We start from the raw sequence: 22,471 nt of genomic DNA, 5'->3' as shown, positions 1-22,471 counted from the left end.
TTAAAGAGGAGATGTCTCAGTGTCTGTCTATCTATGTCACGATCATGTAGAGGGGTGTCCGGAACACAGTTCTCAGTGTACTTTTGGAATTAAGATTTTTGTGTGGGTGTATAATCAAGTCCAATGGAAATCCGTTCAAATCCTAATGTAAAGTTTCCTAATCCTGGAGAAAATTGGCCAGTCCTCTGGGCTATCTTTAGCAGCCATAGTGTCTGCTAGAGTGACAGAGAGGGAGAGAGGGAGAGAGTGAGAGCGATAGAGAAAGAGATGGAGGAGAGAGGGGAGGAGTGAGGAGAGGCAGGTCACCTGCGTAGTGCTGCACACCGGCGTAAGCCTGCTGGAGAGGGTCAGTCACTGTAGGACTCTGTGCTGCAGAGAGAGAAAGAGAGAGAGAGAGGGAGAGAGAGAAAGAGGGAGAGAGAGAAAGAGAGGGAGAGGGAGATAAAGCGAGAGAGAGAAAGAAAAAGAAAGAAAAGAGAGAGATGGAGAGAGAGAAAGAGAGAAAGAGAGGGAGAGCGGGAGAGAGAGGCAGAGGACAGAGTCACACATAGATTAGAGTTGTCATATTTCACAGTTCTTCAAAATTCCTGTTCGCCCCCCAGATGTTTGCATCAAATATTAACAACATGCCAAACAAACTGCTTTGTGGTTCATTATCACTGCAGCTGCCTTACATAATGCATCAAGGAGTCAAGTGCATGATGATGTGTCAGTTGTTCAGGAATCATCAGGAGCATACAGCATTAAGAAGCTAAGGAGGAGCTTCTGAGGCTCATCATATTAACCATAATGCACTGATGGATGCACTGACTCACTCATCATGAATGTCAAACTCATATTTGACTCTCAGAAACACCGTCACACTCCTATTCTGATTGCAGTATGGCAGTCACCTAAGACTATCTTGCCAGGTCTCCCTCTACAAAAATATCATATATAATGGTTTTATCCTAGTTAAGAAAAGGCTACATGTCAAATGAATGAAACTGCTGTTAAATTGGCTCACCTGAGTAGAGGTGAATCCCATTGGCTGTCTCACCTGGGTAGGGGTGGATCCCATTGGTGTAGATTGGCTCGTTGGTAGGCTGACCGTTGGTCTGGGGCGGGAGGGATGCGAACCCGTTGACCCCCATGGGTGCTGCTAGGCTGGGCACGGCCGTGGCATTGATACCCGGCGGCGTGCTGGTGCCTGTAAATAGAGCAACCCTGTTTCATTACTGGGACCACAGGCCATGGTGGACATGGTTCACACTCCACAGTCTGCAGCCTCTCTCTGACCAGCGTCTAATTGGACACTGGGGCTGGGGCCTCTCTGTCTGTTAGTGGCCTCAGCCTCTCCCCCTGGTCACATTTCAGGTTTGTCACCTTGTCCATGCTCTCTCGTCTTCTGCCAGATGGATTATTATTCTTCTCCCTAATCCCGGTGAAGGGCATTTAAGTCATGTAGGATTAAATTTGATAGGCATTACCTGGGTGTATGTAGGCTTTGTGGATTACAGATGGTGGATGGATGCAGAGGTGACTGAGCCACTTTATTTAATTCATTTAGAGAGACGCGTGGAGCCCCTGTCTTGGGCCAGTCAGCCTACTTAGTGTCGAGCCATCAAAGCTCTTCACGACAAGGGCCAGGAAGACAGGTCAAACTCAGGTCCAGGATTATCTCCCACAAATCTTTGCTCGTATATTGTATAGTCAAGGACTTTGCATCCAAAGTCATCAGATTGGCCGTGTTCCCGGAAACACACAAACAGTGGCCCATGAGAGAGAGAGAGAGAGAGAGAGAGAGAGAGAGAGAGAGAGGGAGAGAGAGAAAGAGAGAGAAAGACCTAACCCACTCTATTAAATTAGTCAAAACAGGAACATTTTACAGAAATTAATAAGGAAATTATCTCAACAGAGAAAAATGTCCTCATGTGTGCTACCTATATTCCCCCAATAGAATCCCCATACTTTAATGATGACAGCTTCTCCATCCTAGAGGGGGAGATCAACCATTTCCAGGCCCAGGGACATGTAGTAGTTTGTGGCGACCTAAATGTCAGAACTGGACAAGAATCTGACACTCTCAGCACACAGGGGAAAAAACACCTACCTGGAGGTGACAGCATTTCCTCCTCCATATGCCCCCCTAGACACAACTACGACAACATAACCAACATAACCAACAAAAAGTCCTGCAGCTCTGTCGGACGCTGGGTATGTACATAGTCAATGGTAGGCTTCGAGGGGACTCCTATGGGAGGTACACATATAGGTAATCTCTTGGAAGTAGTACTGTAGACTACTTTATCACTGACCTCAACCCAACATCTCTTAGAGGGTTCACAGCCAGTCCACTGACACCCCTATCAGATCACAGCAAAATCACAGTCTACTTGAACAGAGCTATGTTCAATCATGAGGCATCAAAGCCAAAGGAACTGAATAATATTAAGAAATGCTATAGATGAAAGGAAAGTAGTGTGGAAATCAGGCAACAACAAATAGGCAACAATTAGGCAACAACAAATTAAATTACTTCTAGACAACTTCCTGGACAAAATGTTTCACTGTAATAGTGAAGGTGTAAACTTGGCAGTAGAAAACCTAAACAGTATATTTGACCTCTCAGCTTCCCAATCAAATCTAAAGAATTCAAGCAGACAACCTAAGAAAATTAACAACAATGACAAATGGTTTGATGAAGAATGCAAAAACCTAAGAAAGAAATTGAGAAACCTGTCCAACCAAAAATATAGAGACCCAGAAAACCCGAGTCTCGCATTCAAACAACAAGTGTGCGGTTAAAATTGGCAAAAAACACAAACATTTCTTTCCACAGGGTCAGGGGGTGAGATAGGGATGCAGCTTAAGCCCAACCCTCTTCAACATATACATCAACAAATTGGCAATGGGAATGTGAACAGTCTTCAGCACCTGGCCTCACCCTACTAGAATTTGAAGTAAAATGTCTACTATTTGCTGATGATCTGGTGCTTCTGGCCCCAACCATAGAGGTTCTACTGCAGCACCTAGATCTTCTGCACAGATTGTGTCAGACCTGGGCCCTGACAGTAAATCTCAGTAAGACAAAAATAATGGTGTTGCAAAAAATGTCCAGTTGCCAGGACAATGAATAGAAATTCCATCTAGATACCGTAGCCCTTGGGCACACAAAAAACTATACATACCTCGGCCTAAGGTAACTTCCACAAAGCTATGAATGATCTGAGAGACAAGGCAAGAAGGGCCTTCTATGCATTCAAAAGGAACCAAAAATCTGACCTACAAATTAGAAGCAGTTATAGAACCCATTGCCATTTATGGTTGTGAGGTCTGGGGTCCACTCACCAACCAAGAATTCCCAAAATGGGACAGACACCAAATTGAGAGACTCCGCATGCCGAATTCTACAAATATATCCTCTGTGTACAACGTAAAACACCAAATAATGCATGCAGTGCAGAATTAGGCCGATACCCGAAAATGATCAAAATCCAGAAAAGAGCCGTTAAATTCTACAACCATCTAAAAGGAAGCGATTCCCAAACCTTCCATAACAAAGCCATCACCTACAGAGAAATTAACCTGGAGAAGAGCCTCCTAAGCAAGCTGGTCCTGGGGCTCTGTTCACAAACACAAACAGACCCCACAGAGCCCCAGGACAGCAACACAATTAGACCCAATCAAATCATGAGAAATCTCAAATATAATTACTTGACACATTGGAAAGAATTTACAAAAAAACTAAGCAAACTAGAATGCTATTTGGCCCTTAACAGAGAGTACACAAATGCAGAATACCTGACCAATGTGACTGACCCAAACTAAGGAAAGATTTGACTATGTACAGACTCAGTGAGCATAGCCTTGCTATTGAGAAAGGCCACTGAAGGCAGACCTGGCTCTCAAGAGAAGACAGGCAATGTGCACACTGCCCACAAAATGAGGTGGAAACTGAGCTGCACTTCCTAACCTCCTGCCAAATGTATGATCATATTAGAGGCACATATTTCCCTCAGATTACACAGACCCACAAAGAATTCGAAAACAAATCCAATTTTGATTAACTCCCATATCTATTGTGTAAAATACCACAGTGTGCAATCACAGCAGCAAGATTTGTGACCTGTTGCCACAAGAAAAGGCCAACCAGTGAAAAACAAACACCATTGTAAATACAACACATATTTATGTTGATTTATTTTCCCTTTTGTACTTTAACTATTTGCACATCAGTACAACACTGTATATAGACATAATATGACATTTGAAATGTCTTTATTCTTTTGGAACTTTTGTGAGTATAATCGTTATTGTTTATTTCACATTTGTTTATTATGTATTTCACTTGCTTTGGCAATGTAAACATATGTTTCCCATGCCAATAAAGCCCCTTAAATTGAAAATGAAATGGAAATTGAATTGAGAGAGAGAGAGATGGAGAGAGGGAGAGAGACTGGGAGAGGGAGAGAAAAAAAGAGAGAGGCCGTACACTGTGGCGGCCAATGAGGGCCGGGGGATGTCATACATCATAACCCATCATGCCTCACTCACGACACGTCTTCTCTATCTTACTTTAGGGCCCTCTGTCACTCTGGCAATGTCATCTCTAACTTCACCACTACCAAAAGGGCACACAATTTTTTCTCTAGACTTCACCACTACCAAAAGGCAGACAGTTTTTTTCTCCCTTTTAAAAGAGACAGAGATGAAAAGAAACCTGATAACGTCTAAAGAAATGTACTAACAGCCAGGGCAGAATACATTACATTAGCACGGCTTGTACAAGGCTCACTAATGAATATAGTGAAGTATTACAGGCACGTAGGAGGGAGGGTTGGGGAAGGACGGGGAGTCCAGTCCTGGCTGTGTATTTGTACCTGAGGAGGGTGTCATTGGGGCAGCCACCAGACCGTTGACGTTGAAAGCTGCCATTTGCTGCATTTGTGCCGCAGCGATGGCTGCCATGGGGTTTAGATACGAGTTCTGGGTCGCCGCCATTAGTGCTGCTTGCTGTTGCATCATCTGCTGTGGCATTGAAGAGAGAGAGAGGAAGGGGAGGTGAGGGAAAGAGGAGGGAGAAGGAGGCAGTGGGAGAGAGAGGGAGGGAGAGAGAGAGAGAGAGGCAGGGTGAAATCGCCGCAGGACGAGGGGCATGTTTACTTTCACATCACTGTTTGCTTGGTCATGTTGTTGAATAGACAGGTCTCTGTTGCCACGGAGCCCTGCTACTTAACAGCACCGCTGCTTTACAGTGCTGCTGCTCATTACAAACAACAGATAACGCAATATAATGAGATGACGCTAGAGAGCAGACAGACAGACAGACAGACAGACAGACAGACAGACAGACAGACAGACAGACAGACAGACAGACAGACAGACAGACAGACAGACAGACAGACAGACAGACAGACAGACAGACAGACAGACAGACAGACAGACAGACAGACAGACAGACAGACAGACAGACAGACAGACAGACAGACTGCTTTACTGTGCGTGAGTGGGTGATTCTCACCTGGCAGGGCGAGCTGTTAGTTACAGTGTGAGTGCAAACTCTACAGTTTCCAAACTTGAGGAGATGTTAACTTCAGGTGTGAACATAGATAGACAGAGTGTGTATAGCTAGCTATCAGGAGGAGCCGTGACTCGCATGCGCAGAGTGTAAAAGCTCACCGTCTCCTCCCCCGTAGAGCCGAGACTTACAGCGTGAGAGTAGGCGCCATAGGCCCCAAACTGGATGGTCATGGGGCTGAAGATGCCGAGCTGGCCCGCCATCTGATGCATCCTACGCAGGGTCCGCTCCTTGTCCGTGTCGGCAAACTTCACCACCAGGCTGGAGGACGCCCCCTGGGGATACGCACACTGCAATCAGTCAAGACAACACACATCTCAGCACTGGACAGACACACACCACACTCAGTCATACACATTCCTCAATGACTATGCACACACCTCAGCGCTGGACACACACCAACCTACTCATACGCACACCATACTGAGTCATGACCACACACACTACACAACACCAGACACACACCACACAACACCAGACACACACCACACAACACCAGACACACACCACACAACACCAGACACACACCACACAAGGTCTGAGCTGACTCAGTGCATGTTTTGAATGACTCCAATCTGAGCTGTGTAGAGACAGTGGGAATAGTAGATGATCTGTGGGTTTAGTGAACTTTAGACTACTAGTGTACACACTGAGTGTACAAAACATTAGGAACACCTGCTCTCTCCATGACATAGACTGACCAGGTGAATCCAGGTGAAAGCTATGATCCCTTATCAATGTCACTTGTTAAATCCACTTCAATCAGTGTAGCTGAAGGGGAGGAGACAGGTTAAAACATTATTTTAAAGTCTTGAGACAATTGAGACATGGATTGTGTATGTGTGCCATTCAGAGATTGAAAGGGAAAAACTAAATATTGAAGTGCTATTAAAAAGGGCATGGTAGCAGGTGTCAGGCGTAACGGTTTGTGTCACAAACTGCAACACCGCTGTTTTTTTTACACAACAGTTTCCCGTGTGTATCAAGAATAGTCCACCACCCAAAGGACATCCAGACAACTTGACACAACTGTGGGAAGCATTGGAGTCAACATGGGTCAGCATCCCTGTGGAACGCTTTCGACACCTTGTAGAGTCCATGCCCCGACAAATTGAGGCTGTTCTGAGTGCAAAGGGGAGGGGGGAGGGGTGCAACTCAATATTAGGAAGGCATTCCTAATGTTTGGTATACTCAGTGTACATTGGAGTGAACTGTGATCCTTAGTGTGGTCCCAGAGTAGTCCCAGTCCCCCTCCTGCCGCTCAACTGAATACGATACTCCATAATGAGGTCTGACTGGAGCCTTTGGCGTGCACAGGGAGAAGTATTGACTAATGACAGTGCCTTATGGCAGATATAGTGCTGTATTGACGTCTGTGCTTCTGAGTTTGGATCCAATTAAATCATTTGAGAGACAGAGACCAGAGTCAGTTCTTCATATGATGTCCAGGGAAAGGAGAGGAGAGGAGGGGAGGGGAGAGGAGCAGAGAGGAGAGGAGCGGAGCGGAGAGGAGAGGAGAGGAGAGGAGAGGAGAGGAGAGGAGAGGAGAGGAGAGGAGAGGAGAGGAGAGGAGAGGAGAGGAGAGGAGAGGAGAGGAGAGGAGAGGAGAGGAGAGGAGAGGAGAGGAGAGGGAGGAGAGGAGAGGAGGCTGCCAGACAGGCATAGAGACAGACACAGAAAGCCTCAGACACTGTCAAGAGGCCCAGATGCCATTTAATTCCAGCCAGTGCACGCTGCGCTGAGAGAGAGAGATACCCAGGAACTGCTTCTGTGGTTGCACCCAGGAAAGGACAGAAGGACACAGGCAGCCAGGGGGAAGTCAGGATGTGATTAGCCAGATCATAAAAGCAAAGGCACGGGGAGAGAAAAGGACTCCATAATCATAACTTGTATGATTATCTTTCATATAATGTGTCATCTTGACAGGGTCAGCACAAATGCCTGCTTTGATTTGTATTTTGATTTCAATATTTCCTTGCACAGTACAAATCGTAAAGAGATGGAAACTACAGGGAGACAGCGAGAGATGAGGACTAGTGTGTGTATGTGTGTGTGTGTGTGTGTGTGTGTGTGTGTGTGTGTGTGTGTGTGTGTGTGTGTGTGTGTGTGTGTGTGTGTGTGTGTGTGTGTGTGTGTGTGTGTGTGTGTGTGTGTGTGTGTGTGTGTATGTGTGTGTGTCAACAGCCAGAATGTAACCACTACTGGGTCCCAAAAGCAAAAGCAAAACAGAACAAACACAAAGTCCCCCAACAAACAGAAACAAACCAACTGCCTCACGCGGTGAATGTGAATTCAGTGAGTGAGTGTTGAGCCCATCCACCAATAATAGTGTGTGTGTCTCCTAGACTGTGCAGTAGAGGCTGGGTGGGTGTCGGGAGGGGTGTCAGCCTGCACCCTGGGGGGACAGTGTGTGTCATGTTGGATTCTTCCTGTCAGAGGAGCCAGCCCTCTTCATCCCTACACCTGCCAGCCAGCGCCTCACCTCAGGCCAAGGGGGACCCATCTGGTTCTGCTCCCAAGATGCCATTTCAATTAGCTGAATCAATATGGCGGAGTGCCGCCCTAATGGTACACTGTTTTGTCCTTTCTCATTTCATTTCCTTCCCACCTCCTGACCTTTCACTGTTCTTTTCCTATCTTCTGCTGGGGCCGGTGGAGGGACGGGGCTGTCGGTTTTAATGAGGTCTGCGCTGAGCAAACATCCCTCCAGCGCCTCTCCGAACGGCCGCACCGCACCTCTGCACTGCTCCCGCTTCCCTTTTCCTTTAACAGAGCGAGGGGCTGGCACTTAGATCACATTCATCTTCTGCTTTATGTAGCTGTGTATTCCTTTATCTATTTATAACCATTTTTCATTAACAATTCTTCATTTATTCATGAAGAACACATTGTGAGCAGCAAGAAGAAGGCTTGGGAAGGGTAGCGCTCCGGGCAGCCTCTACTCAAAGAACTGTGACTCAGGACTCACTGGTGTCTCCCCGCCTGCATAGTGCAGAGCAGAGTAGCGTATCAGGGAGCAAGATACAGTCTGCAGAGCCAGCCTAAAGTAGCACTAAAACTGAAACACTACCACAGCTCCTATTCACTATGGTACTGGAGAGAGAACAAACTGTGCTGGGCTTAGAATCTTACTCTCAAAAAATACCCTAAAACAGAATTGACTCAGTCAGAGCCTCTTCACCCTATCGAAACATATCTCGTGTCAGAACAAAGGATTTCATACCTTCTACTTTCTGTTATTCTACCTGATACATCCTGACTGGATCTCCAGCCCAATCTCTAGGAGAGAGAGGGGACTTCAGAGGGAGAACTCACTGGAAGGGATCAGAGGACATCATCCATCTGAAAAAAACTGGGAATAATTCAGCCACTAGATATTCTCTCTCTCTCTCTCTCTCTCTCTCTCTCTCTCTCTCTCTCTCTCTCTCTCTCTCTCTCTCTCTCTCTCCCAGCAGAAAATCATAACCTGACAAACATACAAAAATAATAACCTCCAACGGCATGACTCCTATCTCCAAATAAAATGAATCCAGTGAATTTGATAAGGGGCAACAGGGAGCCTTCACTTTTGATGGGTACAGCTGAGGAATTTGTCACAGGTTCAATAACTAATCTAATTTTGAGAACACACTTGACTTGTGAAAAACTCACATTGGATTTTGTGTACAGGCCAAAACGTGAAAAAAAAAGAAGGAAATGTAATTGAGGGATTAGAAATAAGCTACAAGAGTAAAACGGCATTAGGTTTTTATCTGCTCATAGCCCTGGTATGAAGACACTGGTGTAAAGTGGGTACTATACAGACATGTAAACACACACAGACTTTATCCTCAGCAGAAGCTTATGACGACACAATATGGCCAATAACGTGTGGAAGCCTGTCTTAACAGAATACTAATGACAAACCATTACTTTACTATCATAATGGCAACCATGTAGAATGGTTCTGTAATCATTCAACTTATATACTTCATGGACATAGCAGAAATTCCAGTCTCCTCAATAGGATGTAAAAACAGAGAATGCTTTGTAAGCTGTTGCACTAAAATAGTCCTCTAAACCCTGGTTTAGTGACATTATTGGGCTCCATCCTTGCTGAAAGGGTTAAACCCAAAGCCGTAAATGACATAATCAAATAAAAGACAAGTTTGTCCAGTAATTGGATGAGGCCTCCATGTGGATCTCCAGTTCAACTCCAGTTGAACCAGTCTCTTCACATCCCCGTGGGCCTGATGGGAGGTATGTGTCTCAGTCTGTCTGTCTGTCTTTTTGTCTGCATTGGTCCATACTGTTCACCAGTGGAAGTGGAAACATGATCTACCCACTACACTCACCCACTTTAACAACGCACACAAACACACCATTAAAATACAAACCATATCAACACTATTTACATGAAGTAAATACCTAGCCAAATACACACACAGTGTAAGCAATCTCAAGCAATAAAAGTTTTTCTTCTCGTACTAGTATCTGTGTTAGAAATTGGATCATGCTTTCATCCAGCGTAGGAGAGAGAAAGAGAGAGAGAGAGAGTATTATGTGTTATGCTCTTTAGCTTTGTGCTATCTCTCATTAATCTGGCTCTCCACTACCTCTCTTTCTCTCCCTTCCCTCCTCTCACACACTGTCTCACGCCTGCCAACACTACTGTGCTCAGCAGACCCTGTCACCGCCAGTGCGACACAGAACACGGCCATGTCTGCAATTTGCTGGGTGCAGTCTGCCCCCGGCTCTGCCATTTGAAGCCCTGCCACCTGTGTCTCCGCCTTTTTTAGTTCTCTCGCTCTCTCTCTCTCTCTCTCTCTCTCTCTCTCTCTCTCTCTCTCTCTCTCTCTCTCTCTCTCCCCACAGCCTTAATTCAACAGCTGAACCAAGAGAGCGTCGGCCTGTTTGGAGCCTGATTACCTTTTAAGTTCAATTAGGGGCACCTGCAATCTGCATCAATTAAAGGCCTGACCTGATCTATCAGCCGCTGCCCTTCGGTGGCGTCCCTCGCCCTTTCCCTTCATTACCATTGCTTTCATTACCACCCAATGTATTTTGGTCTGTGCAGGTATTATTTACGGCCGGGTGTGGCTGCCAGCTAACACAGATGCTCTAGAGTTGAACATTAAGAGAGAGCTCTTTGTGCGAGACTGGTCCAGACCCCACAGCTGGCAGTAGGTTAGAGAGCCTCTCTGGATCCTGCCTCCTGTTAGTCGGTTGTTGGCGACATGTGGCACTGATATTATCCAAATGAACTGCATCCCCTTCGGTATCAAAGCCTTAGCTCGGTACTAATGGCCACCTTGCCTATTAATCTGACTGGGACTTGGACGTAGGATATAGAAGTAACAGGTGCAGGGGTTGAGGGAGAGATATGGATAATATAGATTATTAATGAGCTTTTGGATGGCTCTGGATACAACTCCGGGTCTGTTTGGGGCTCCATATGTCGCCTTGGACAGTTCATCTGCCGTTGAGCAAATCTCAAGTGATTTAGCTGGCTTTGGTACTGACCCTATGTTACTGCAGGCTAGGCAGGGCAGGGGCTCAGCGCAGCAACAGACATACAAACCCAAAGTTGTTTTTTTACCCCTCCCTAAGCTTGTGACTTCTAATGCTATTGCAAAACGTGTCAGACAGCATCAGTAAGGGAAATATGTGTAAATGACATCGGGTTTCCAGGACACTATCCTGTTGCCAGAGAGCTGAAGTAAATATTTATAGCAAAACATCAAAGGAGTGTATGAACTAAAGGTGTCTGCCAGGGACTGTGAATCTAAAATATGCATGGAGATTCTGTGTTATTCATCATCTTCCCTTAGTAAAACATATTTAATGATGGCCGTTACATGCCAGATAACAAGCATAACAACCCCAATTTGTAATTACTGCAGTTTGACAGGAGATGCAGGATATCCAATAATTAGGATGATTCTCAGCATGTCGGGTAGGAGGAGATCTTTGTGTTTCGAGAAATACAGCATGATACTGTAAAACACTTTGGTACCACTGTTGATTCTCTACTATCGTGGTCTCAAATGAATTGTCCAAGCATGTTTGCTACAAAACCTACGACTATAAACGTAACAACTAGTCTCCTAAGACTCATAAGTTGTGCTAGTATATTCCATTTTCCAATGAAATACACTGAAAGATAAGCTCTGTGTGAATGTTGTGTTTTTAGACTGAAGGAGAATTCATTATTTCCATGATTGATTATTTTCCTCTACGGAAAGGTACCTCCCAATGAGTGTGCACTAAATCAATTATTACATTTTTGATTTCAGATATTTTTCAGAGACGATTTCCATATTTGAACATGAAATAATATTAATCTTGCAAAGCTGAATCATTTCTATTGCATATATATTCTAGGACACACATAATGTATAGTATTCATATATCATTACAAAATGATTTCCATAGATACAGACTGGTAAAAAGGTACAATAGATATGAGAGGAGATATACAGGCGTAGGATCTTCATTTGACCAGTTTCTCACAGCAGGAGTAATCCTGCAGCAACAGGAAATGTGAATTATTGTGTGGATTATAACAAACTGATGGTTTTGTAAGGGTTGATGAATTGTTAGTTAGGACAAATCAAGTCAGACATTTTAAAGTCGAAATGACAAACTTTCGAAGCCTTTTTAAACCTTGAATACACTACAAGTTTGCATTTTCTGCTGTGCATGACATTTCCTGCAACAGGGTGAGCAGATTACGATCCGACATCTGATCCAATAATATGTACAGTATATTCAATGACAAGACATCTATGCTGCACATACATACAGTTGTGCAATGTGAAACGTTGGATGCTGACTGTGTGATTATTTTGTTTTATGTGTGAATGTATTATTTGAATGTTCTATACAGTATGTGTGAATACCCATTCTGTATACTGTTTGAGTACTAGTATCTTATCGAAGCCGTGTGTGTGTGTGTGTGTGTGTGTGTGTGTGTGTGTGTGTGTGTGTGTGTGTGTGTGTGTGTGTGTGTGTGTGTGTGTGTGTGTGTGTAACACGGTTATACTCACTGGCATGGTCTGTCTGCCGTGCAGGCTGTTGATGGCTGCCTGTGCTTCTGCGTGGCTGGAGAACTTGACAAAGGCACAGCCTGCGCACACACGCGCCCACACCGACAGACAGGGGGGGGGGGGGGGGAGAGAGAGAGAGAGATGCAGCATCAGAGAGCTGGCCTTGAGTAAGGCAAAAACATTCATTACCATTATTTTCATGTTATCTAGTTTGTTAATGTATTCTGCCATTTGTGTTTTCAGTGCATAACTCTGAATAAATCATTCTAATTGTAGTGAAGGCATTAGCTGCATGGAACATCCTGTCCCTCGCCCATTTCTAATTCCACCCCTCTACGCCGGAGCACAGGAGCAACAGCATCTACTCCCAAGCCTTGGTTGTGATTATTCATCTGTTTAATATTTACACATTGTGATCTGTGTGCAGTCTATCATAAAACAGATTATGATGACAAAGGCATAGTATTATAATATGCCTATCTGCCAGTATCTATGCTTGTTTATAATTTTTAACTAAGGGCTTTGCTCAAGGGGCATTCAAATCATCTTAAATCTTTTGCCTGGCTTATGCAAAAATCTACAGGAACAGAAAAAAAACTGAAGGTAACATTCTTGGGGTTTCAAATAATTATCTTCTGATTTCAATCAACATAATATATTAAACAAGATTTAACGTATAAAAATGTATGCCCATGGTTAAAAAGAAACACACAAATATGTAGCTATTCCAAGGAATAAATTGTCTTAACATTTTCTGATCTATCAGAATATACATGTTTATTGAGGGCGAGATAAATAAAACAGAGAAAAACTATGCACAATAAAGAAAGTGTTGTACTGTATAAAAGTGATGTACTGTTTAAAAGTGTTGTACCGTATAAAAGCGTTATACTGTATAAAAGTGTTGTACTGTATCAAAGCGTTATACTGTATAAAGTGTTGTACTGTATAAAGTGTTTACTGTCTAAAAGTGTTGTACTGTTTGAAAGTGTTGTACTGTATAACAGTGTTGTACAGCATAAAATGGTTTACTGTATAAAAGTGTTGTACTGTATAACAGTGTTGTACTGTATGAAAGTGTTGTACTGTATAAAAGTGTTGTACTGTATAAAATTGTTGTACTGTTTAAAAGTGTTGTACTGTTTAAAAGTGTTGTACTGTATAAAAGTGGTGTACTGTATAAAAGTGTTAACTGTCTAAAAGTGTTGTACTGTATAACAGTGTTGTACTGTATAACAGTGTTGTACTGTATAAAAGTGTTGTACTGTATAAAAGTGTTGTACGGTTTAACCTGTTGGGGGTAGGGGGCAGTATTTACACGGCCGGATAAAAAACGTACCCGATTTAATCTGGTTATTACTACTGCCCAGAAACTAGAATATGCATATAATTATTGGCTTTGGATAGAAAACACCCTAACGTTTCTAAAACTGTTTGAATGGTGTCTGTGAGTATAACAGAACTCATATGGCAGGCAAAAACCTGAGAAGATTCCTTACAGGAAGTGGCCTGTCTGACCATTCCTTGAGCTTCTTGCCTCTGTTTATTGAAGACTGAGGATCTTTGCTGTAACGTGACACTTCCTACGGCTCCCATAGGCTCTCAGAAGGCGGGAAAAAGCTGAATGATGTAATTCCAGCCCCAGGCTGAAACACATTTGCGCTTTTGGCAAGTGGCCGATCAGAGGACAATGGGCTTAGGCGCGTGCACGAGTCGACCCCATGCTTTATTTTCTTTCGTCTTTTTACCTAAACGCAGATTCCCGGTCGGAATATTATCGCTTTTTTATGAGAAAAATGGCATTAAAAATTGATTTTAAACAGCGGTTGACATGCTTCGAAGTACGGTAATGGAATATTTAGAAATATTTTGTCACGAAATGCGTCGTGCTCGTCACCCTTCTTTACCCTTTCGGATAGTGTCTTGAACGCACGAACAAAACGCCGCTGTTTGGATATAACTATGGATTATTTGGGACCAAACCAACATTTGTTATTGAAGTAGAAGTCCTGGGAGTGCATTCTGACGAAGAACACCAAAGGTAATAACATTTTTCTTATAGTAAATCTGACTTTGGTGAGTGCTAAACTTGCTGGGTGTCTAAATAGCTAGCCCTAAATAGCTAGCCCTATCTACTTAGAATATTGCAAAATGTGCTTTCACCGAAAAGCTATTTTAAAATCAGACATATCGAGTGCATAGAGGAGTTCTGTATCTATAATTCTTAAAATAATTGTTATGCTTTTTGTGAACGTTTATCGTGAGTAATTTAGTACATTTTTAGTAAATTCACCGGAAGTTTGCGGGGGGTATGATAGTTCTGAACGTCACATGCTAATGTAAAAAGCTGGTTTTTGATATAAATATGAACTTGATTGAACAAAACATGCATGTATTGTATAACATAATGTCCTAGGTGTGTCATCTGATGAAGATCATCAAAGGTTAGTGCTGCATTTAGCTGTCTTCTGGGTTTTTGTGACATTATATGCTAGCTTGAAAAATGGGTGTCTGATTATTTCTGGCTGGGTACTCTGCTGATATAATCTAATGTTTTGTTTTCGTTGTAAAGCCTTTTTGAAATCGGACAGTGTGGTTAGATTAACGAGAGTCTTGTCTTTAAAATGGTGTCAAATAGTCATATGTTTGAGAAATTGAAGTAATAGCGTTTCTAAGGTATTTGAATAACGCGGTTTACTGTATAAACGCGCTGTTACGTAGGTGGGACGATTTCGTCCCACTGGCCCTAGAGAAGTTAAAAGTGTTGTACTGTTTAAAAGTGTTGTACTGCATAGAAGTGTTTACTGTATAAAAGTGTTGTACTGTATAAAAGTGTTGTACGGTTTAAAAGTGTTGTACTGTTTAAAAGTGTTGTACTGCATAGAAGTGTTTACTGTATAAAAGTGTTGAACTGTATAACAGTGTTGTACTGTATGAAAGTGTTGTACTGTATAAAAGTGTTGTACTGTTTAAAAGTGTTATACTGTATAACAGTGTTGTACTGTATGAAAGTGTTATACTGTATAACAGTGTTGTACTGTATGAAAGTGTTGTACTGTATAAAAGCATTATAATGTATAAAAGTGTTGTACTGTATAAAAGCGTTATACTGTATAAAAGTGTTGTACTGTATAAAAGCGTTGTACTGCATATTTAAATGAGCCTATATTGAGCACTTTAAATTCCTTAGGTGCATTTTACTGCAGGCTTCATCCCAGTCATATTATGCAAAACGATTTCTTCTAGTTTAGACTCCTTCTTATCACTGTCTTCAGGAGGCAGCTTGTGTCTGGTTACTAGATAGCTAATTAACTACATGGGTAATTAACTCATCTGGATTCATATGGACCTTTCTTACCGGAGCAGGACCAGTGTGTAAGACAGACAGCGTTTTTCAAGCTTTTAAAAAACAGCTGATACCCGTTTAGAAAGCTTTCAACAATCCAATTAGAAGTGTTTATATACATTTATTCATCATCAATTCCCCGCAGGTCACAGATGATTCATTTAAATTACAATGGCTGATCGCTACACCCAAGAGAAACACTGGCCCATTCACTTAGGCATTCTAAAACAGCCATCCAGCATCCCTGTGTAGACAAATGAATCATTTCCTCAACCAAATCAAATGTGGCCAAGGATGGAGTTACATACACTGGCTGCATATAAACAATTTCCCCCTGTCACCTTGGCAATCTGTGTACCATCAACATGATCAATGTTGTATGTAGAAATGTGAAAATGCGATTCTAATGTAATATAACGTTTTCTAAACGTAAATGGGAACTCTGCTGCGTGGGTAAGTTAGCATGTGTTCAGACCAGATGATATATAAAGGCAGGAGACATGACTAAAAAGTGGATGGTAGACAAGTCACAAAGGGCTTTGATTTCACTGCGGCCCCCTTGCTCTCCCTTCTCTGGCACTCCCCTCTGCTTTGGAAGCTAAAGGTCCCTTTTTCCTCCGACTGGAGCGAGGGAGGGAGGCAGCAACCTGCTGGGGGAACGTTTGATTGCACGCCTCTGTTTGAGGGAACAAAAACGTTTAACCTTTGTAGTGGAAATAATAAGGGAGAGTTTGTTCAGGAAACTCAAAGAGCCCAGCTTTCGTTTCCAGGTCCTAGATGGCATACTGTTGGTTGTCACCGTCCATCCCCAACATCCACCTAGCTAACAAGGCTGGCCCTGGCAGTGATTAAGCCCTGGTGTCCCGGCTCAGCTCAGCCTGTCTGGAGGCAGGGCAGACTGAGAATCGCTGCGATTGGCAAACAACATGCATTTAAACATGTGGGGCTCTCAACGCCCCCCACTGACTGAGGCAGCGAATGTAGCGGTGTGTGTGTAGACCTGCTTTCCCTGACCTAGAAAAAAAGCCTGGATAGGTTTAGGACCCGGAGCATGAAGTTCTCAAAAGAATTGGAAGTGAAGCTAGACTCATAAATTATAGTGCACAGCCAGTCAAGGTTTTTGAATGGTTGAGAATAAAATAAATAAAAAAAGACTGCATTACTTTCAAGCTAGCTGGAGGTTCTGTGTTGCTTTTTGAATTCCCGAGGAAAATAATATGTATGCAGGAATTCCATCAGGCAGAATGGATGACATTTATAACACAACTTAATTATAGACCTAAAAGCCATCTCTCTGTTATTCCTGACAATTCCTCGCTCCATTCAACTCTGGCAGCAAGTGTTTCACTTTGAGAGTACTTTGAGCCGGGCTGCCATACAGAGATGGATGTCAAACTTCTTGGCCTTTTTATTGGGTTGAAAAGACGCTGAAAGCCTCCGAGTGGCATACATTTACATCAACAGGGGACAAAGGCTCCATAATGGAATAGAGAGCACTGTCAATTTCAAGATCTGTTTCATTTGACTGATGGGACCATGTCTAGTGGTACTGTGGTTGCCAAAATGATTTGCTGCCACCGTCTCCTTAACGATGTCATGGGATTGTTGCACAACTGGCTCTGGTCGGAGCAGTCAGTCATACCCTTCTCTCAGTCACCTGGGGGCCAAACAACTGGGACAGTCTGTAAGTAACAGACAACACCTATGGTACACAACTACAGATCTTAGCACAACAATGAGAGAGATATAAAGCAAGATGAAGAAAAGAGCTGGTGATGTGAAACTGGTGATGAGAAGGGGGCTAGTAGTATAGAGAGAAGAGAGCTGGTGATGAGAATGGTATAGCGAGAAGTATAGAGAGAAGAGAGGAGCGCTACAGCGGCTGGCAAATGAGTGAAAGAGAGAAGGAGTGAACGAGGGAGCACACTGGTTCCCATCTGACCCAGCAGGAGCACACAGCACTGGGCTTATTTCATTTTGTGGGCTGTCAATCAGAGCCAGGCAGGCAGAGGGAGCGGCCCGAGGAGAGGGAGCAGGGAGCAGGCCTTTGGGGAACGAAGAACAATAGAGCCCGGATCAACAGAGAGCGGAGCAGATGTACACACCGATAGTCACATGGCTCAATATAGGCAGCCTGTCACGTTCTTGGAAATGAGCGGACCAAGGCGCAGCGTGAGTATAGTTCCACATATTTATTTAAGTGAATGAAACTAACAAAACAAAATAACAAAACTTACAAAGACCGTGAGGACGTAGTGCCCAAACACACAAAAAATCAATCAATATCCCACAAAACACAGGTGGGGAAATAGCTACCTAATTATGATCCCCAATCAGAGGCAACGATAAACAGCTGCCTCTAATTGGGAACCATATTTGCACCAACATAGAAATAAACATACTAGATCACCCCCTAGTCACGCCCTGACCTACTACACCATAGAGAACCAAGGCTCTCTATGGTCAGGGCATGACAGTACCCCCTCCAAAGGTGCGGACTCCGGCCGCAAAACCTGAAACCAAATGGGGAGGGTAGGGGGGGTGATTAGTGTCGGTGGCGGCTCCGGTGCAGGTCGTAGCCCCCGCCCAGGCTCCGGATCCGGCCATCGCGTCGGGCTGAACGCTGTGCCTGGACTGGGCATCGGCGCAGAAGAAGGCTCCGGCCATGGAGCAGGATTGGACGCCGTGCCTGGACTGGGCATCGGCGCAAAGGAGGGCTCCGGCCATGGAGCTGGGTTGGCCGCCGTGCCTGGACTGGGCACCGGTGCAGAGGAAGACTCTGGCCTTGGAGCGGGACTGGACGCCGTGCCTGGACTGGGCACCGGCGCAGAGAACGGCTCCCACCATGGAGCGGGACTGGACGCCGTGCCTGGACTGGCCACCGGCGCAGAAGAAGGCTCCAGCCATGGAGCGGGACTGGACACCGTGCCTGGACTGGGCACCGGCGCAGAGGAAGGCTCCGGCCTTGGAGCTGGACTGGGCGCCGTGCCTGGACTGGGCACCGGCACAGAGGAAGGCTCCTGCCATGGAGCGGGACTGGACACCGTGCCTGGACTCTCCGGACCGTTGACCATCACTGGAAGCTCCGGGCCATTGACCGTCCCGGGAAGGTCCGGGCCGTTGACCTTCTCGGGAAGCTCCAGGCCATTGAGCGTCCCTGGAAGCTCCGGACCGTTGACTGTCCCTGGAAGCTCCGGACCGTTGACCGTCGCTGGAGGTTCTGGACCGTGGACCATCGCAGGAGGTTCCGGACCGTGGACCGTCGCAGGAGGTTCCGGACCGTGGACCGTCGCAGGAGGTTCTGGACCGTGGACCGTCGCAGGAGGTTCCGGACTGTCGAACGTCGCAGGAGCTTCCAGACTGTGGACCGTCGCAGGAGGTTCCGGACTGTGGACCGCCGCGGGAGGTTCTGGACCGTGGACCGTCGCAGGAGGTTCCGGACCGTGGACCGTCGCAGGAAGTTCCGGTCTATCGACCGTCGCAGGAGGTTCCGGACTGTCGAACGTCGCAGGAGCTTCCAGACTGTGGACCGCCGCGGGAGGTTCCGGACCGTGGACCGTCGCAGGAGGTTCCGGACCGTGGACCGTCGCAGGAAGTTCCGGTCTATCGACCGTCGCAGGAGGTTCCGGACTGTCGAACGTCGCAGGAGCTTCCAGACTGTGGACCGTCGCAGGAGGTTCCGGACTGTGGACCGTCGCGGGAGGTTCCCGGACTGTCGCAGGAGGTTCCGGACTGTGGACCGTCACCGGAAGCTCTGGACTGTGAATGCACACTGGAGGCCTTGTGCGTGGAGCCGGTACAGGTGGCACCGGACAGGTGACACGCACTTCAGGGCGAGTGTGGGGAATAGGCACAGGACGTACCGGACTGGGGACACGCACTTCAGGGCGAGTGCGAGGAGCAGGCACAGGACGTACCGGACTGGGGAGGCGCACTGGAGGCTTGATGCGTGGAGCCGGCACAAGTGGCACTGGACTGGTGACACGCACTTCAGGGCGAGTGTGAGGAGCATGCACAGGACGTACCGGACTGGGGACAAGCACTTCAGGGCAAGTGCGAGGAGCAGGCACAGGACATGCCGGACTGGTGCGTGGGGCCGGCACAGGTTGCACCGGACTGGTGACACGCTCTTCAGGGCGAGTGCGAGGAGCAGGCACAGGACGTACCGGACTGGGGAGGAGCACTGGAGGCCAGATGCGTGGAGCCGACACAGGTTTCACCAGACTGCTAACCGGATCTTCTGGTCGAATGTTGAGCAGAACACACTTGCACAACATTTCTCTCATCTCTCTCTCTCCCAACTTCTCCATTGCATTCCTGACAGTCTCTGGCTCTTCCCGCGGCTCAGCCGCCAGCTCCATGTGCCCCCCCCCCCCCAAAAAAAAAAATGATTGGGGTTTCTGTGGCCGTGGTCTGACGACACGCTCCTCCAGAGTTTGCCATTCGGGCTCTGGCACTCTCCTCGGCTCGACCGGCCACCCCTTGTGCCCCCCCCAAAGAAAATCTTGGGGTTGTCCTTGGCGTCGTCGCTGTCCTCCATTATTACCTTCCCTCTGCCGCCAAGGAAGGGTTTCGCATCCACCCATCACTTCTTCCCATGTCCAAAACTCCTTTACCTGGTGAACACGCTGCTTGTTGCTGTTTTGGTGGGATATTCTGTCACGTTCTTGGAAATGAGCGGACCAAGGCGCAGCGTGAGTATAGTTCCACATATTTATTTAAGTGAAACTAACAAAACAAAATAACAAAACTTACAAAGACTGTGAAGACGTAGTGCCCAAACACACTAACAATCAATCAATATCCCACAAAACACAGGTGGGGAAATAGCAACCTAAATATGATCCCCAATCAGAGGCAACAATAAACAGCTGCCTCTAATTGGGAACCATATTAGCACCAACATAGAAATAAACATACTAGATCACCCCCTAGTCACGCCCTGACCTACTACACCATAGAGAACCAAGGGCTCTCTACGGTCAGGGCGTGACACAGCCTTTCAATTGAATGTACTTGGAAGCTGCACATTATCAAACCTCCCACCTTCTCACACATCTATTTCACACATTCAGCCATTTAATATAGGAGGATAAATCACAGGCAATAGAATAAGAGAGAGAGAGAGAGAGAGAGAGAGAGAGAGAGAGAGAGAGAGAGAGAGAGAGAGAGAGGTAGGGGGGAGAGAGGGAGGTAGGGGGGAGAGAGAGAGAGAGAAAGGGAGGTAGGGGGGATTGCGAGAGAGAGGGGGGAGAGAGAGAGAGAGAGAGAGAGAGAGGGAGGTAGGTAGGGGGGAGAGAGAGAGAGAGAGAGAGGGAGGTAGGGGGTAGAGAGAGGGGGGAGAGAGAGAGAGAGAGAGGTAGGGGGAGAGAGAGAGAGAGAGGGGGGAGAGAGAGAGAGAGAGAGAGAGAGAGAGAGAGAGAGAGAGAGAGAGGGAGGTGGGGGGAGAGAGAGAGTGCACCCCAACGCTCGTTGCTTATCAGAGGAAATAACATGGCTTGTGGTCTATGAGACAGACCCATCAAACGATAGGAGGAAGACACTGCTGGCTAAGAACAAACCTTGAATCAAACATCCAAAGCCATCTTTCACTGGACTTCATAGCGGCTGTGCTGTTGTTGTGTTTTGGTGAATACTGCTCGACTGTTATTGTTGTGAGTGGCAGGGGTAAAAGCCAGGGACAGACTGATTTATTTACAGTAGGACATTATCGTCGACAAACGTCTCTAGGGAGGGATGACAGGGATGTGGGAAACAAACATAATTACACCCCACCGCCTTTCTGATAACAGGAAGAGGAGGAGGAAGGGAATTGGAGGGAAGAGGAGGAGGTGTTTGCAATGTGTTTGTCGAGTACTAGTCTAGGGAAAGTGAATGGTGTGAGGAATGGGGACTACAAAGGGAGAGCTGGAGAAGGAGGGAGTGAAGAGAGAGAGGTGCGGAGAGAAAAGATAGATAGGTGAGAGGAAGGAGGTGTGATGCTGTATGTGTAGGGGAGGTATAAGGAGGTGAGAGAAAGAAGTGGAACGGACAGAATATACAGAACAGTAAGGGGAAGGTAAGGCCAGGGGAGAAGAGGAGGGTGAGCTAGTGAGTGGATGAGAGTGGGAAGGGGACAGGTGAATTGAGGGAATATACAGGGAGAGGGAGGAGGAGAAGGAGAGAGAGTAGAGATAGAAAGGGGGAATAGAGGGAGAGAGTGTGTGAGAGAGAGAGAAAGAGAGGGGGAGAAAGAGGGGAGTAGAGAGCGAGAGACAGTGGGAAGGAGACAGGTAAGAAGAGAGAGAGGGAGTAGAGACGCAAAGAGGAAGTGAGGTGTGTGGGCAGGCGCTGACCCTTACTGGCCCCATCAGGCCCTCTCAGGACGGTGCACTCCTCGATCTGGCCGAAGGTCTCAAAGAGCCGCCGGACGTCCTCCTCGCTCTGCTGCTTCCCAAGCATCCCCACAAACAGCTTCCTGTCTTCTGGAGGGAAACCGAGGGAGAGGAGGAAAGGAGGGAAAGAAAGAAGGAGAGAGAACACAAACAAATGCTACAG

At 46.0% G+C, this 22,471-nt stretch overlaps 1 protein-coding gene across 15 annotated transcripts in view; it reads right to left on the bottom strand.

Annotated features, from left to right (window-relative positions):
- The window catches only part of LOC106562123 (CUGBP Elav-like family member 4), a 176,326-nt gene that overhangs the window by 19,122 nt on the left and 134,733 nt on the right, over positions 1–22,471 (bottom strand). For 2 of the 15 annotated variants that reach the window (XM_045689113.2, XM_014126732.3), the window contains exons 4-9: positions 22,270–22,398; positions 12,589–12,668; positions 5,662–5,850; positions 4,863–5,010; positions 1,007–1,189; positions 307–369 (exon numbers count right to left, since the gene is read on the bottom strand). In XM_045689113.2, coding sequence (XP_045545069.1) covers positions 307–369; positions 1,007–1,189; positions 4,863–5,010; positions 5,662–5,850; positions 12,589–12,668; positions 22,270–22,398 — 792 coding nt within the window. The remainder of the gene's footprint in view (positions 1–306; positions 370–1,006; positions 1,190–4,862; positions 5,011–5,661; positions 5,851–12,588; positions 12,669–22,269; positions 22,399–22,471) is intronic. The other 13 variants (XM_014126738.3, XM_045689114.2, XM_014126744.3 and 10 more) reach the window with 11 other exon arrangements.

The sequence above is a fragment of the Salmo salar genome, chromosome 11 (assembly GCF_965601325.2).
Source record: "Salmo salar chromosome 11, fSalSal1, whole genome shotgun sequence".
Classification (NCBI taxonomy): Eukaryota; Metazoa; Chordata; class Actinopteri; order Salmoniformes; family Salmonidae; genus Salmo; species Salmo salar.
This window is presented reverse-complemented; position numbering and strand designations above follow the sequence as displayed.